Source organism: Budorcas taxicolor, chromosome 3 (genome assembly GCF_023091745.1).
Source record: "Budorcas taxicolor isolate Tak-1 chromosome 3, Takin1.1, whole genome shotgun sequence".
Classification (NCBI taxonomy): domain Eukaryota; kingdom Metazoa; phylum Chordata; class Mammalia; order Artiodactyla; family Bovidae; genus Budorcas; species Budorcas taxicolor.
This window is the reverse complement of record NC_068912.1, coordinates 70213306-70230922: the sequence shown is the minus strand read 5'-3', so window position 1 is coordinate 70230922 and position 17617 is coordinate 70213306. Positions and strand designations below refer to the sequence as shown.

The following is a 17617-nucleotide window of genomic DNA, read 5'->3' as shown; positions in this document are numbered from 1 at the left end:
TTGGACATTTCTTACCTATTGGAAGAATTCTGCTCCCAACAATTAGAGAATCACATTCTTTACAAAAATTGAGCCTATTTTAGCCCACAAAGCAAATCTCCACAAGTACCAAAGGATCAAAATCATACAGAACAAGATGCTTTTTAAGAGTAGCAGTCAGTAAACAAAAGGAGTTCTAGGATTTAAAATATGGCAGGAAAAGAAACATGCCAATAACCCACAGATATAGAGAACGGACTTGTGGTTGCTGAGGGGAAGGGGGTTGGGGAAGGAAAGACTGACAGTCTGGGATTAGCGGATGCAGACTATTATATACAAGACTGATAAACAACAAGGTCCTAATGTCTAGCGTGCACGTGTGCTCAGTGCTGTGCAACTCTTCACAACCCTATGGACTACAGGCCGCCAAGCTCCTCTGTCCATGGAATTATCCAGGCAAGAATACTGGAATGGGCTGCTATTTCCTTCTCCAGAGGATCTTTCTGACCCAGAGATTGAACCCACATCTCCTGCGTCTCCTGCATTGGCAAGTGGTTCTTTTACCACTGAGCCATCTGGGAAGTCGAATATACAGCACAGGGAACTGGATGCAATATCCTGTGAAAAATCATAATGGAAAAGGATATGAAAAAGGATATATAACTGAGTCACTCTACTGTACAGTGGAAATTTAACAGAACATTCTAAATCAACTATACTTCAATAAAACTTTAAAAAAGAAAAATGTCAATAGAATGTGTGTAAGATGAAATTGAAGAAATCTCCCAGCAAGTAGAATAAAGAGGTAAAGAAGCAGAAAATATGAGAGAAAAGCTAAGAATATTAGAGCATCAGTCTAGTAGCACCAACATTCTCAAATAAGATTTCCAAACAGAGAGAACAGAAGTTAAAAAAAAGAAAAAAAAAAGACCAAGTCAGACTGAAGCCTTGTGAACTCGAGAGCCAGACACACCAAGGTCTGTCAGAGCCAGGATGCCTGCTGACATCCGCTGTGTTCCTAACCTGAAGTAGAATGCCCAGGAGAAGCTGGCTCAGAAGCTTATCTATCTATGCTTCACTGGTCATGACCACAGGATGGAGAAGTTGATGCTCTCTCCTCTGTGCACAGCTACAGAAGCCCATTTGCCTGAGTATATTCCTGCTGGACATCCAGCATCTGGCTCACATGAGGACTTCACTGCTGCTGCTGCTGCTGCTAAGTCACTTCAGTCATGTCCGACTCTGTGTGACCCCATAGACGGCAGCCCAACAGGCTCCTCTGTCCCTGGGATTCTCCAAGCAAGAATACTGGAGTGGGTTGCCATTTCCTTCTCCAGTGCACAAATGTGAAAAGTTAAGGCGAAGTCGCTCAGTCATGTCTGACTCTTAGTGACCCCATGGACTGTAGCTTACCAGGCTCCTCCATCCACTAGATGCCCTGATTCTGGTGAGCCCCATTTTTCTAAGAAAATTAAAAGACACTTGCTCCTTGGAAGAAAAGCTAGGACAAACCTAGACAGCATATTAAAAAAGCAGAGACATTACTTCATTGACAGAGGTCCATAATAGTCAATGCTATGGCTTTTCCAGTGGTCATGTATGGATGTGAGAGTTGGACTGTTAAGAAAGCTGAGTGCCAAAGAATTGATGCTTTTGAACTGCAGTGTTGGAGAAGACTCTTGAGAGTCCCTTGAACTGCAAGAAGATCAAACCAGTCAATCCTAAAGGAAATTAGTCCTGAATATTCATTGGAAGGACTGATGCTGAAGCTCCAATACTTTGGCCACCTGATGCAAAGAACTGACTCATTGGAAAAGACCATGATGCTGGGAAAGATTGAAGGCAGGAGGAGAAGGGGATGACAAAGGATGAGATGGTTGGATGGCATCACTGAGTCCATGGACATGAGTTTTAGCAAGCTCTGGGAGTTGGTGATGGACAGGAAAACCTGGCATGCTGAAGTCCATGGGGTTGCAAAAGAGTTGGACACGACTGAGTGACTGAACTGAACTGATTTTTTTAGGAACCCTCATGACCTGACTTCTCTTACTTCCCCACCAGGAGCTCTTAAAACTGTAAGGAACCAAACCTAGATGGTGACCTAAAGCTCCATCAGTTTATTTTCTCCTGGAAATATTAGCCTTTCATTATGATGCTAAGTGTGAGCTTTTTTCTGAAGTTTTATGCATATAAATAATAGAACTCCAAAGAAAAGCAGGGACTCAGTTAATACATTTGTCAGTATGCTGGTTGCTCTGAGAAGGAGTCAGGGATGTAACAAGGTAGGAAGTAGGGGGCTTATCATATGACAAAAGTCTGCTACTTTGTTGAGAAGTAATGGTATATACATAGGTTTTTAATTGTTGTTTAACCTGAACATAAAGATTTTACATATTCTTATGGTTTATATGGTATTTAAACATGTTTTAGAAAAGTAGGACTGGGTAGAGTTCATCTCAGTAATATATATTTTTAACATTAGAAAATCAAATTTGCCACCAAATAAGGACGATGAGGAAATAACAGTTCTTGCAAATGGAGGCCACAGCCTTTAAGAGAGCATGTTTGTTGGCCTGGTGGAGACAAATGCCAGCATTCAAAGAATACACAGTAAATTTGTGGATTAGTAGATTCTAATATCATGGCCCCAAATATTCACTACCCCCCTCTTTATAAGAGGATGATACCTCCACTCTATGTCAGGCTTTAGTTACGAAATTCAAGTGTAAGTGACAAGTATCACTCCTGAATGGAATCTACAAAGCATTCCATGACTCTGTTTGTCCATGAGGCAAACACCCCCAGGCAGGGATGATTCATCCAGTCTGGGTCTCAGAATTGCCACTGAACACCAACAGACAATACTGATAAAAAGAAGTTGCTGCTGTAATCTGAGTCACCTGGGGTTGCTTGTTAGAAAGAAGCTATAGTAAACTAGACTTCAGAACTCTGCAGTTGGAAAGGAGATAACAGAAGTCTCAGGCTATAGAATGTGAGGAAAGGATTTAGTTACTCTATATAAGGCCTGGGTATATTGAGAGATAGATGGATATTAGAGGAAAGAATAAACATCCAAATAGGAGAGAAGAACGACAGGCCGTGCAAAGTGCCATGTAATGGGAAAAATATGCTCAAGGAACAGGGCTGGGGGAGGAAGGGGAGGGAACCTCAAGGATGAAGGATATAATGCTCTGTCAGAGACCGCATCAAAGGTAGAGAATTGGTGAAAGGTGGATTGAAAGAAGGAAATCTAAGCAAGCAAGAGGAAAGTGAAAGTGAAATCACTCAGTCGTGTCCGACTGTTTGCGACCCCATGGACTGTAGCCCGCGCCAGGCTCCTCAGTCCATGGAATTTTCCAGCAAGGGTACTGGAGTGGGTTGCCATTTCCTTTTCCAGAGGATCTTCCCAACCTAGGGATCAAACCTGGGTCTCCTGCACTGCAGGCAGACGCTTTACCGTCTGAGCCACTAGGGAAGCAAGAGGAAGATAGTCTCAATTTTTAGAGGTTATTGGTGAGAATAGCTTCTAGGAGAGAGATGTGGATGGGAGTAAATGAAGCACTTGAACTAGGCTGGTTTTGAACAGCCAGCATGCTATCAATGTGCAGTGTTGGAACTTCACTCCCTGATTCTCCAACAGTGAAATGTTGACCCAGCCAGTTGCAATAACCACAGAAATTGCATATAACAGCTTATTGCTTGTGTATTTACACTATAAAGTAAGAGATTTTTGACCTTCATACTAGTCTATATCTGTAAAAGTGCAAATGCACTTAGAGCTACATTCTTTATCAGTATTTTGAAGAATGATTAGAACAAAACAATATATTTTAAGAACATGGAAAGGAAAATATTTATAAATATTATACAGTAATTTGCCAAAACTTATTAAAAGTGAGTTTTAATAATTATTTTATATGGTACATTGTGGTTTTCAATATGTTACTGAATATTCACAAATTAAATGTTAAAATACTTTCTGACATGATTGAATGGCAAATTGAAGGACATAAATGATTCGGAAATGGGTATAGTACAAACTAAATTTGAGTATACGATTTACTTAATTTTTTGTCAATTATGCTAAATTATTCAATTGGATTACTTAAATATTTGGTTTCAGATTCATTTACATTTACAATTACTATATTTACAAAATTATTATATTTTTTATGCAAGTCATTTGGCATTCAATTTCCCTAGATTCTGTTATTGCACATCCAGAGATCTAATAGTGCAATGTAATCGGTGCTAAATTAACGAAAGAAAAGTTGATTCCATAATCACCTTCGTAAAGACAGGTTCTAAGCCATTTGGAGCAGTGGTTGGACGAAATCTTCTCCTTCTCCAGGTTTCAGGTCTATTTTCTCTTGTGATTTTTCCACTGGTGGGAGGAAGTGGAGGAGGAATAGGCATAATGTAATGGTTAATGCCTGGAAATTGGTATCGATTCATTCCCTGTGAATTGTCCATGGAGTTCCTGAACTTCATCATTGCCTTCTTGCCCTATAATTAGATTTCATGACATAGGAATGAGTGAAATAGATTTGGGAACCCAACATAACTCAAAATTACAGACAAGACTATGATTGACATTGCAGGCAAACACAACTGATATTAACAGGCAAACAAAGTGAAAGTGAAGTTGCTCACTCTTGTCCGATGCTTTGCAACCCCATGAACCCCTGCCAGGCTCTTCCATCCACAGGATTTTCCAGGCAAGAATACTGGAGTAGGTTGCTGTTTCCTTCTCCAGGGGATCTTCCTGACCCAGGAATCAAACATGGGTCGCCTGCACTGCAGGCTGACTCTTTACCATCTGAGCCACCAGGGGAGCCCCACGTAATAGCCCTGTAAAGATCTCTTTAAAAAAATTAAAAATACCAAACATGGGCTCAATAAAGGACAGAAATGGTATGGACCTAAGAGAAGCAGAACATATTAAGAAGAGGTGGCAAGCATACACAGAAACTTTACAAAAAAAGATCTTGGCAACCAGATAATCACAATGGTGTGATCACTCACTAGAGCCAGACATCCTGGAATGTGAAGTCAAGTGGGCCTTAGGAAGTATCACTATGAACAAAGCTAGTGGAGGTGATGGAATTCCAGTTGAGCTTTTTTAAATCCTAAAAGATGATGCTGTGAAAGTGCTACACTAAATATGTCAGCAAATTCAGAAAACTCAGTAGTGGCCACAGGACTGGAAAAGGTCAGTTTTCATTCCAATTCCTAAGAAAGGCAATACCAAAGAATGCTCAAACTACCACACAACTGCACTCATCTCACACACTGGTAAAGTATTGCTCAAAATTCTCCAAGCCAGGCTTCAGCAATACATGAACCATGTAACTTCCAGATGTTCAAGTTGGTTTTCCAAAAGGCAAAGGAACCAGAGATCAAATTGCCAACATCCGCTGGATCATGGAAAAAGCAAGAGAGTTCCAGAAAAACATCTATTCTGCTTTATTGACTATGCCAAAGCCTTTGACTGTGTGGATCACAATCAACTGTGGAGAATTCTGAAAGAGATGGGAATACCAGACCATCTGACCTGCCTCTTGAGAAACCTGTATGCAGGTCAGGAAGCAACAATTAGAACTGGACATGGAACAACAGACTGGTTCTAAATAGGAAAAGGAGTACATCAAGGCTGTATATTGTCACCCTGCTTATTTAACTTATATGCAGAGCACATCATGAGAAATGCTGGGCTGGAAGAAGCACAAGCTGGAATCAAGATTGCCAGGAGAAATATCAATCACCTCAGATATGCAGATGACACCACCCGTATGGCAGAAAGTGAAGAACTAAAGAGCCTCTTGATGAAAGTGAAAGAGGAGAGTGAAAAAGGTGGGTTAAAGCTCAACATTTAGAAAACGAAGATCATGGCATCCGGTCCCACCACTTCATGGCAAATAGATGGGGAAACAGTGGAAACAGTGTCTGACTTTATTTTTCTGGGCTTCAAAATCACTGCAGATGGTGACTGCAGCCATGAAATTAAAAGATGCTTACTCCTTGGAAGGAAAGTTATGACCAACATACACAGCATAAAAGCAGAGACATTACTTTGTCAACAAAGATCCGTCTAGTCAAGGCTATGGTTTTGCCAACAGTCATCTATGGATGTGAGAATTGGACTATAAAGAAAGCTGAGTGCCAAAGAATTGATGCTTTTGAACTGTGGTGTTGGAGAAGACTCTTGAGAGTCCCTTGGACTGCAAGGAGATCCAACCAGGCCATCCTAAAGGAGATCAGTTTGGGGTGTTCATTGGAAGGACTGATGTTGAAGCTGAAACTCCAGTATTTTGGCCACCTGATGCAAAGAGCTGACTCATTTGAAGACCCTGATATTGGGAAAGATTGAAGGCAGGGGGAGAAGGGGACAACAGAGGATGGGACTGTTGGATGGCATCGCCGACTCAATGGACATGAGTTTGGGTGGACTCTGGGAGTTGGTGATGGACAGGGAGGCCTGGCGTGCTGTGGTTCATGGGGTCACAAAGAGTTGGACATGTCTGAATGATTGAACTGGATCATATTTCATGACATACAAATGCACGAAGTAGAAGTGGTAACCTAACACAACTCAAAATTACAGGCATTGACATTACATGCAAACACAACTGATATTAATAGGCAAACTTAGGACACCTCAATCTGTTGAAAAATGGCATTTTGCAGTATCCATAGCAAATCAAATTTTCATGGATTTCTAAACTTATTTAAGTATATATTTTAAACCAAACATACAATCATGGCATTTTTATAGCACTTTGGGGATTTTTCCTCAGTGATTTATTAAATATACAGGGACCCAGTACAGTGAAACAATTTAAAATCAATAGGTTTGAAGTGTACTTCAAGACAGGATTGGGTAGTCCACTCAATGATGGGGTATTTGCACTTTTTTTTTACATTGATTTCACCCATCCAGGTGTTACGACATTCCTTGATAATGTAGTTTCAAGTAATCAAAAACCTTGACTCTGACCCAGTCTTTATTCGTTATTTTCTCCTAGAAATTTAACTTGTAAGAATAAATTTTACCCAGTTAACTGCACAAGTACATTTATGTAAGTGTGTATAAGGATACACACACAGGTATACTCACAAATATGTCTAAAAAATTTAATTGATCAGCTTGGGATTGACATGTACACACTGCAATATATAAAATAAAATGCTTTTCCATGACAAAAAGAGAAAAAGAATTTAGTTGAACTACCAAGTAGATCAGTAACAGGATAGTTAAATAAAATTTGCTTTGTTATAAAAGATTCTCATCAAGCTTTAAAAAGAATACTGTTAATCTATTCTTTCAGAGTCCTGACATAAAAAGCTCCATGAAGCATGGTCATACATTTCACTTAAATAATTTATATGTGGATTTTGATAAAATCAGGGATGACTGGAAGACTCTGAACACAGGATTGCCTTTAAGGATTTGGATTATTTGTGGGGGTGGAGCATATAAATTTAGTCAACATTTAAAAGTATCTTAATGACTAAAAAGTACCTAATGTGTAATCAAAAATTTTAGTTTCACGTGTATTTGACCCTCTGAATTTTCACACATTGATAATTTTTGTATATCTGAGGTAGTTTTCAAACTTTAGATTATCTTTAATCATTTAAATCTGTCTTATACCAATTTATTTAGTATTGTTTTAATTTTATTTTCAGCTGATTTATCTTTTATTTTGAGATGCTTAAATTGTAAAAAGTTATTTTTAAGAAAGAGAAGTCATTCCCAAACATTCTCATTGCTAGTAAACAAAAGCAGATTAAATAAAGGCATGGGTACTCCATATTTTGATTGAAATAAACATTTATATGAACAGAAGGTATTTAGATAGATATTCACCAAGGGGCTTAGAATTATTAGATGGCTTGATGTTGCAGGTATTATTTATGCTCTCATTTTTCTTTTCTTACATTTTCCAATTTTTCTGTGCTGGTGTGTAATAACAAATATAAATTAAAGAAGTGAAAATAAGATAATAAAACAATAAAATCAATGAATTCAGAACTTTTTGGTCTTGGGAGGCTCTACTTTTAATTTCTAAGTAGTTATCCATCATTGGCATCCCTTATTTGGTAATGAAGTTTAGTAAATTTTCTAAAAATTAAACTTCTGCTCCATACTTTGCTTTCTTTTCTAGCCCAAAGAATCTTAGACATCTCCCTATGGCAGTATAAATAATTTACCTTATTTTTAAATATTATTTAATATGCTATAACATTTTTAAACAATAAATTCTTAGGTGTCTTCCAAACGTTCACTGTTGGAAATATTATAATTCTAAAATTCCTGAATCTATTTCTCTTCACATGCATGTATGTTCCTAGGATAAATTCCAATATGCTAAAATGCTTGAGCATGTTCATTTAAAATGTTGATAAATATTCCCATACTGCCTTCACAAATAGTTGTACCAATTTCTGTTCCTATCAATAGTGTATAAGAAACTCTCATTCCAAGTATAATCATTTTTAGTCATGTCATTAATTTACTCAACAGCATCTCAAGCAATCTGTTTTGATCAAATTGCTTTTGCCTAACTCAAAGATCCTCACTCCTAACACTTGGAAAACTCAACTTACTTAAGTATGTCACACCTTCAAACAATTCCACCATACATATCTTTTACTATTTAGTGGGTGCTTACTACATACTCAGCAGTCATGCAAACTATTATTCTTTAGGAATTTCTTGTTTGATTTTATATTAAGTAATTTTCATCATCAATGCCATTGAAAGAATTACATGTCTTTCTTGGCAGTACATTTTGACTGTCTACATCACAGTATAAACTCCAAAAAGTCAGAGAACATTGTCTGCTTTTATAATTGATATATTACTAATGCCTAGAGCAGGACCCAGTCAAAAGTAAATGCCCAATTAAATTCCACTGGATGAAAAATGTTAAGTTTAGCTGGTTGAAATTAACATAGAATTGATCTCAACCTTGTCAGCACGTATAAGCTACCATTTTTTAAATTAATTTATTTTTTAACTGAAGGATAACTTCTTTACAGAATTTTGTTGTTTACTGTCAAACCTCAAACGTGAATCATAAGCTACCATTGAATGTCAATCCCTTACTCATTCACATCCCAAAACTTGGAAATGGTAAAATAAAAGGCCCTGTAAAGATTTAATTAATAAATCTACCCCAGTGCCTCAGAGCAGATTTGGAAAATCACCTAAAAGAAAATCATTTACTAGTCAAAAGAAATTGAATATTACCTGATTGATAATGGTCACATATCTAACAGAAAGTGGGTCCAATCAAGTAGAGTTAATAGACAATAGGAACTTAGAAAACAATATAATCACCTTGGCAAACATGGAGAGTGCCCATCTGAGTACTATCTAAGGGAGAGGAAAGGCCACCCATTGGACTTTGAATATTTCCAGTCCTAAAGGCAAAGTTATCCCTGGAGGATTCAGAGGGCTTTAGCCAAAGACCTTTGAGCTTTCTGGTACCTTTGGCAAGCCCATTCCTAAGATGAGACAGATGCATTGGGCTAAGACACCCTGATACCATTAACATTCCATTCTACCATATCCCCTCATTCTGATTCTGTACTCACTAGGCAACCTTCTCATTGTTCTCTGGCTTCCCATCTAGGTCTGCCTACAAGGGGAAAATGTACTGTTTCTACAAGCTTTGATTTATTTGACATCTGGTGAATTAATGGCCCCTAATTATGATTTGATTCCCTATTTTGATTTACAATAGTGACAAAAATGGGCTTGTCACATCTTAGTTTAGTTAGCTTGAGACAATATCTCAGGACCTGACCATTCCTGGACACTATCTTGAAATGGGAAATCTCTGGACATTTAAAGTGGAGATCAGATCCAGAAAGTGTCAACCAAATTGGCTTATGACCCAATAACTTCTGCCCAGCTCTAAGTAGTATTCCCTAGACAAAATGCCACAACTTTTTAATTTATCCTTCTTTCCAATAATATACTATTAAATTAACTAAAGTAAGATTTGTGATAAGTGCTTCACCAGCTAAAAAACACATTAGTTGGATTAAAATATTTATCATTTGGGTGTTATATTTATACTTTTAATATGAAAAATAATTTATTTAAATTAATTTCTTAGTGACAAGGTCATCTGTCAGCTTTAGGTAAAAACATCTTAATTTCATATGTCTTACGTTTCCTAATAATGACTGGAACTAAATTCACCCATTTGAGCATAATTACAATTGTACTCATAACACAGGTTCTTTCTTAAGCTGGCAAATGTTTCTTCTTGGTCTTAGAAATACAAACAATACCTTTTCTAATTATTAAATGTCCCAATTGTCCTTCCCTGTTAGAGTAACTCATGTTTTATGACTTCCCTACCTCCTTTATGTGCTTTGTTTAAAATAAGTGAAAATTACCTGAGACATAACCTTGAAAAAGAAGCATAGTCAAGCTTCTGAGTGTGATTAATTCAGGATTTTTTAAAGACAGACATTCTTTTCCTTCTATATCCAACCTTCTCCAGAGTCAAACTTGAAGCAATTTCATACACTGATGGTAAAGTAAGTCAGCATGCAAATGCAAGCCTATTCTTGGAAATTTTCATTTTCTAGGTTTCATGCATTTTAAAATTTGGAAGCAGTCAACACTGTGTCTATTCTGTTAGAAGTCATATCTAGCCATGAAAAGATCCTCTTGGTTTTTATACAACCTTTCAAGTTCATGAGAGATCATCTTCTATTATTACAAGTCTATTCCTTACTATTTTTCCCAATAACACAGAAATTATAGGTCTTCCAATTAAAGTAAAATATAATTAAACAGAAGTACAGAGCAAGTGTTTAATAAGTACAGAATATAAATTTCACTGATTAGATTAATTGAATCTAGCATCTTAAAAACTGAGAAGAAAAAGCATTTACCCCAACGGGAAATGGAGTTTCAGTTTCCAGCAATGAGGTTTTTGATCTGGATCCCAAAGTTATCTTTGGAACAGTTCGTACTGCAGGATTACTGGGAAGAGGCTGTAATCGAATTGGAGGCTGCATATTTCCGGGAGCAGTATATGGTCGAGGGGCTGTCTAGACAATTAGGGGAAAAAATTCCATTTAAATTAGTATCTTGACATGTTTCCAGAACCAATTAATAACTCAACAAATTGCCTTGAGTAATTAATGGTGCCTTTTTACTGAACAGATTAAACTTTAATTATGTCCTTCCATTATACATACCCTTATGACCCAATGTATTTGTTAAAACATATGGTGTGGAAGTCTTCTACATACCTAAATGCCACAATTATAGAGTATTTTAGATAAAGATGTTCTCTGTTAGGTTCCTATATTTTATTTGTACTGTAAACTCACTTACAATACCTCGTTGATGCTAAACACAGAATGAAAGTTTTAGTCGCTCAGTCGTGTCCGACTCTTTACGGCCCCATGGACTGTAGCCCACCAGGCTCCTCTGCCCATGGAATTCTCCAGGCAAGAATACTGGAGTGGGTTGCCATGCCCTTCTCCAGGGATCTTCCCAACCCAGGGTTCGAACCCAGGTCTCCCACATTGCAGGCAGATTCTTTATCATTTGAGTCTCCTGGGAAGCCCTTTGTTCAATTAAATGTTAAGTTGAATAATGTTCCGGTTTTAGAGACCTAGAGCACATGGTTAGAATAAACTCATTCTAGGTTTAAGCCTTAAGACTAGTGCTGAAGTAAAAGCAGACAGTATGATTCAAAATGAGGGAGGCAAATGCTTACCTCCAATGCATTACCATTTATTCAATCTCTTCCTTGAACTATTAGGAAAACAAAAATAAGAACTGGTAACTGGCAACTTCGGAAAATACTATCAAAATGTAGATGTTTGGAGATGTTTTCCAACTAGACAGTTTCCATTTGCTTCTCTTCTCTGCCTTCTCCTTTCTGCTCTGGCTGTTGGGAGTCATTTCTTAGTGGACCATACCAACTAACCTCAGGTTTCCAGTCAGATTTGGCCAGTGAAAGACACTGGCAAGAGATCAAAGACAGGAGGGAAGGAGACTGGGCTCCTAATGCTGCTGGACCCTACTGCCAAGGTCACGATGAGCCAACTGGGTCCCTCCACCAAAGTCCACAGCTCTTCAGGAAGTCTTCTTCCAGAAACCGCCTGCTGGTTCTGGTCTCCAATACCTCCCTTTCCCCTTAGCCCTACATGATGTGGTTTCCCGCTGTGTTCACCCCAGCATGCTTTACATCCCTAGTTGGTTTTCCTTAACCCTGCCCGCGTCTTTCTAAATAGTTTCTTTATTAAACTCATCCTAATTACCCTATTTGTGTGAGCCATCTGTTTCCTGCTGAGACCCTGACTGATGCATTTTCTAATCAAGAATGCACTGCAGAGAACACCAAAAGTGCCAGTTCAGAGCATTAGATGTGCCTTTGGGAGCACAGACAGAACATTGTAACCTTAGCATAAAGATCAGCAATGTTTCAAAAATGGAAAAAACAAAATGTTTGGCTCAGTTGTTCTATTACAATAAAATACTGGTAAATCTGTTAAGAATAATACATGCAAATTTGGGTAAGAGGGTGTGAGAAAGATAGTATGTAAATGATTCATAAAAAAGGTTTATTACATTGACTCTAAAGAACAGTGACCACAAATATTCAACTCTGGAAAAGTGTTGTATGAATAAATAAAAAATGGTGATAGGGCTGCTCCCATGAGCAAAAATTGACCTTAGTACCATCTTGACAAGCATGTTATACGTTGCCAAAGCTCTGCTTTTGTTAAGTCAGCACTTACTGAATTCCAACTCTAGTCACTGTGAGGAGATGAAACAGTAATTTGTAACATCTAATGGCAACACAAGACAATTAGTGTCAACTGAACCACACAAATACTATCAAAGAGAGAATAATAACAAAATACCTGGGAACTAACGAAATTAGAACTATAAGTTATTTGGAATAAGCCAATGAGACAAGTATTAAAAGCGAAAGTTTCACAGAAGTAGTTATATTTTATCCAAATGAATGAGCAATAAAGGATAATGTTAAATAGAAAAGAGGGATGGTGAATTTGGACATCCAAGTAAGAAGAATCAGTTGTGAACCAAACATAGGAAGGAGAGCAAAAGTAATATATATCAAGATCTGTTTTCCTTTCTTCATGTAATATAACATTTATTAGGGAATATGTGTGCTGCGCTTAGTCACTCAGTCGTGTCCAACTCTGCTACCCCATGGACTGCTATCCATGGGGATTCTCCAGGTAAGAACACTGGAGTGGATTGCCATGCCCTCCTCCAAGGGGTCTTCCCAGCTCAGGGATCGATCCCAGGTCTCCCACATTGCAGGCAAATTCTTTACTGACTGATCCACCAGAGAAGCCCAAAAATACTGGAGTGGGTAGCCTACTCCTTCTCCAGGGGATCTTCCCAACCTAGGAATCATACTGGGGACTCCTGAATTGCAGGCAGATTATTTACCAGCTGAGCTACCAAGGAGGCCCATTAGGGAAGATGGCTATAACAAATAAGAACTATATTTCCCAGCATCTTTTCCAATTCCATATAGACGTTTGCCTCAGTTTTGTCCAATGAGATGTGAGCAGAAGTGATATATGAAACTTCCAGATCATGCTCTTAGAAAGAAAAAACGTGTCTTCACTTTCCCCTATCCTCTTCTCTCAAGCTGAAATATTCACATGGTAATATACAGGGATGCCTGGCGAGCTGCAGCCCATGGGGTCACAAAGAGTTGGACATGACTGAGCAACTGAACAACAAAAATATGCCATCGTGGCTTGAGTGGATGAAGACCACACATTAAATATAGCAGATCAGTGACCCAAAAGGAGTCTGAGCTTTTTATGGCTGAGAAAGTAGAGATAGCACAGGACCTGAAACTTAAGATGGGGAGCATATCCTCACGTTAAAGTGGTTATCTTGGTCTCTGAACACAAACCTAGACAGGAAACCAAGTGGATTGACTAAGAACAACATTTAGTTTAAAGAAATAGGATGTAAGCCTCTATGAGCCAAAAGGTGCAAGGTCTTAAAATCCACAAAGAGAAATCAAGCTAGATGTTTTCTGAGAAAGGGAATCAGATTATCCAAAAGAATTCTTTTGATCTCTGTGAAAGAAATATGCCTTAAGACTCACTCCTGTCTAAAAATCCAACCGAATAAAAATACTCTGAACGCAGGATTTGGAAAGCAGGTTCCTATAAACTAAAACATGATCTATTTGCTGCTGTGCTCTAAATGTTACTTCCCCACATTTGCATTCAGTTAGATGAATGTGGCAGTCAAATGTTTAACTGATTACATGTATCTCTAAAAAACAAATCTGTACCATTCAACTAACAGCTGTGAGCTACAAACTGTTGTAGTTCACATCAGAAGCCACCTTAAATTTGCTACACTTTAAACTGTTCATAATGTATTTTCTGGGAATAAATATGGCACTGTAGCTTAACATTTTCAAAACGGTACCAGAATGTGAATTGAAATTCACTACCTGGTGATTACTCAGCATAGCTGAGCATTTCTAATTCTTCTAAGAAAATCTCTGGGGGTGAATTTTCCAAGCATGTACAAAATTACTTGAATGACTCTCCACTGTTTTAATGGCATGGTGCAGCTAAAAGCTACATGCTATCTTGAAAGTCCAGGTGCAATTAGTGATCGAGTGCAGTAGCTATTCACTGTATGCTTTCTTTACTCACTCAAGAAAGTTAAAAGAGAAAAATGAATGGCAGTATCCCCAAAGGATTATCTTCATCCCAATAGCACCTACAGGTCAGGAGTCAAGTTTCGAGGATATGTAAGCAAGTCAGGAAAACAAAAAAGAAGGACTTGAATTGCTGTAAAATGCGTAGTACAATTCCAAGATCACAATAGGTATCCCTTCCAGGGCAGAAGCACCACAGGGGGTGATCAAGTGAGGGATCCTGGCTTACCAGACAGAAAGGCTGCTAAAGTGCTGGTGTCAGTGTTTCCTGTAATTTTTAAATTACTTTCTCACTCCTGCCACATTAAGATCTCCTGGATGTATCATAAACTACTTATTGAGGCTGTTCAGCTGGAAAATTGAAAAAAAAAGCCTTTCAAGGTTTTTTTCTCCCTAAAACAGGTGGGAAGATAGAAAACGGAACTTGATTATTTCTTTTGTTTCACCCAGGATAAGCTTTTGAAATTCTAGTGAATCTGCCACCCAATGAAAGAATATTTGTGTACATATACATTTAAATGAAGCCTGGAAATATGGTAACAACAAAGGAAAGACACTTGCTTTTCATAACTTGAGCTGTTCATCGGTAAATGTCAAAATATATTTACCTTTGAAAAATGTCAAACCTTAACACTATATGTGATGAACCTACTTCAATAATCTGTGAAAGCACTGCAATACCTCTATAAATACTATGCAATCCAAAAAATGTTCATGCTAACAAGGAAATATATTAGGCCACAAAAAGCAAGAATAAAGACATCATCAAAGTTATTTGTTGAAAGCTGAAACCATCAACTGCCAGCAAATATTTTGCAAATCTCTTCCTGTATTTATATTGTTTCAAGCTACCTATTCCTTTAAGCAAATACCACCCCTAGGTTGTAAATGAATTGAACTAGACTGAAATGTAGGGGTGTGTGATTTCTTTAAATAGAATTTTTGTGCGTTTAATTGTTTTTCTTTTAGATTATGTACATATACTTCTGATAAAAGAAGCTCAGATGTAAGTATCCGGTTCGTGTTCTGTAGCATATTGAATTTATGTGCATAAAAACCCTTTACAGATAAGGTAAGAGTAGAGAGAATAGCAAGCACAGGATCCAGAAGTCAGAAAACACAGAACATGTATGGAACAACCAATGCCTCAATTGTGCTGCACTACAGTCCATAGGGTCACGAAGAGTCAGACACAACTGAAGTGACTTGGCACACTCGCACATAGGGTGCTAAAGGGTAATGGTGAGGAAAAATATTAAGATAGCTAAACTGATGTCATGTGCTTTGGAATCTTAAATGTCCCCTGCAAGAGTCTGGATTTCTCTATAGGCAACACAGAGCCAGTGAAGGTACTTGGGCATATAAGTAGCAAATAATCTGCCCTTCAAGAAAACTAATCTAGTAAGTAACAAAATGGATTTGAGAGTGGTGACATTGGATGAAGGTGGGACATTCAGTAGGCACAGAGTTGAATGGATATAAGACTATAAGGATGATACAACCATGTACCCAGAGAGCACTCTTTCTGAGAGTTATAAGAAATCATGAATTAATTATTGGCATGGTGCAAGTCAGCATGATTAATGTGACTCACCGGTGTTACTGGACTGGAATGCCCTTCATCAACCAGAACACTATGGCCACGGTTAGTCTTGGGGCCAACGGGGGGGCGGGGAGACAGGAGGGGTATATTATTTTCTATAGTCCATCTCGTGTGCTCTCCCTAGAATAAGAAAGTGATTTAACAAATCAATGCATAATTAGTCATCTAGGTTAAATTAATACCTGCCAGAGAAGAAGTGTTATATGACTAGAGAAGTTCTTTCTCCTGCTTTTCAAAAGTACTCCATTCGGGGACCATCATAATAACGAGGAGATGTTTCCACAGCTGTACTAGAGAGTTGGGTATGGTAGTGAAAGGCAAGAAATTGAGTATGCTTTACCAAAAGGAATAGCTGTGCTCATGCTAATAGCCACAGATGCAATGTATCCTTAGTTTTAGCATAATGTTTATTAATTTGCTTGAAGCAGGTCACTAAAGAAGCACAATCTTCCTCACTACTCTGATCAGTAGACACTACCAGAAAGTATTACATTTCTGTCTTAAAAAAATTAAATAATGCCATAAGCAAAAGGTTACATATGACATAAGGGGGGCCTAAAATATAAGTCTTTTGCCAAGTGCAGCTACAGGTGAAAATTGTGATGAATAAAAACTGTACAAGGAGGAAATAAAGTGTCTATCAGGAATTTCTGCCAATGTTGCAACATGCCCATGTACCTGGTTAGTGTGTCTGGCAATACAGGCAAGAGTGAATACAACACTGTTTCAGAGACCATTTCCAGTAACCAATTTCTCCATCAACACTTCAGCAGATAAATTATAGAATCTATCATTCCTTGACAGAGAACATTATTGGCAAAGTTGACTTAACTACAAATCTTTCCACACCAACTTTTCTGATCCGGAGAAACTGACCTATTGCCTGTTATTCAACAAAACTTTTATAACAATAGTATGTTTTGACCAAGATAAAATAGACAGATTTGAGTTTATCAGGCAAGAGGGAAAATTACTGTTTCCTACTGCAAGTTATTCCACAGAAGCTTCACGAATATTCATCAGTTTGTGAAATGTGTCTGAAGTCCCACATTTGTAGCACTACACTGAAAATGAAGAACAACATGTGGGCTTGAATGACTCAACAAATTGAGTAAAACTGCCAACCTAAACTGAAACCTTTCAAACATGCCTAATTGAATCTCTCATGTCTTAATTTAAATTTATACATTCCCTAAGTTGACTGCAAACAAGAAATATCAAATGCAAAAGTAGAAAACAGGAATTTCCAAATGACTTCACAAAACCTCTAAATCTTATGTTTTGTTTGCTAATATAGATCTTTCCTACCACATATTTTCAA

At 37.8% G+C, this 17617-nt stretch overlaps 1 protein-coding gene across 1 annotated transcript in view; it reads right to left on the bottom strand.

Moving 5' to 3' along the window:
* The window catches only part of ERICH3 (glutamate rich 3), a 120560-nt gene that overhangs the window by 62866 nt on the left and 40077 nt on the right, over nucleotides 1-17617 (bottom strand). Inside the window, exons 6-8 of the mRNA XM_052638053.1 lie at nucleotides 16288-16416; nucleotides 10900-11058; nucleotides 4267-4485 (exon numbers count right to left, since the gene is read on the bottom strand). Of these exons, the coding sequence (XP_052494013.1) occupies nucleotides 4267-4485; nucleotides 10900-11058; nucleotides 16288-16416 (507 nt within the window). The remainder of the gene's footprint in view (nucleotides 1-4266; nucleotides 4486-10899; nucleotides 11059-16287; nucleotides 16417-17617) is intronic.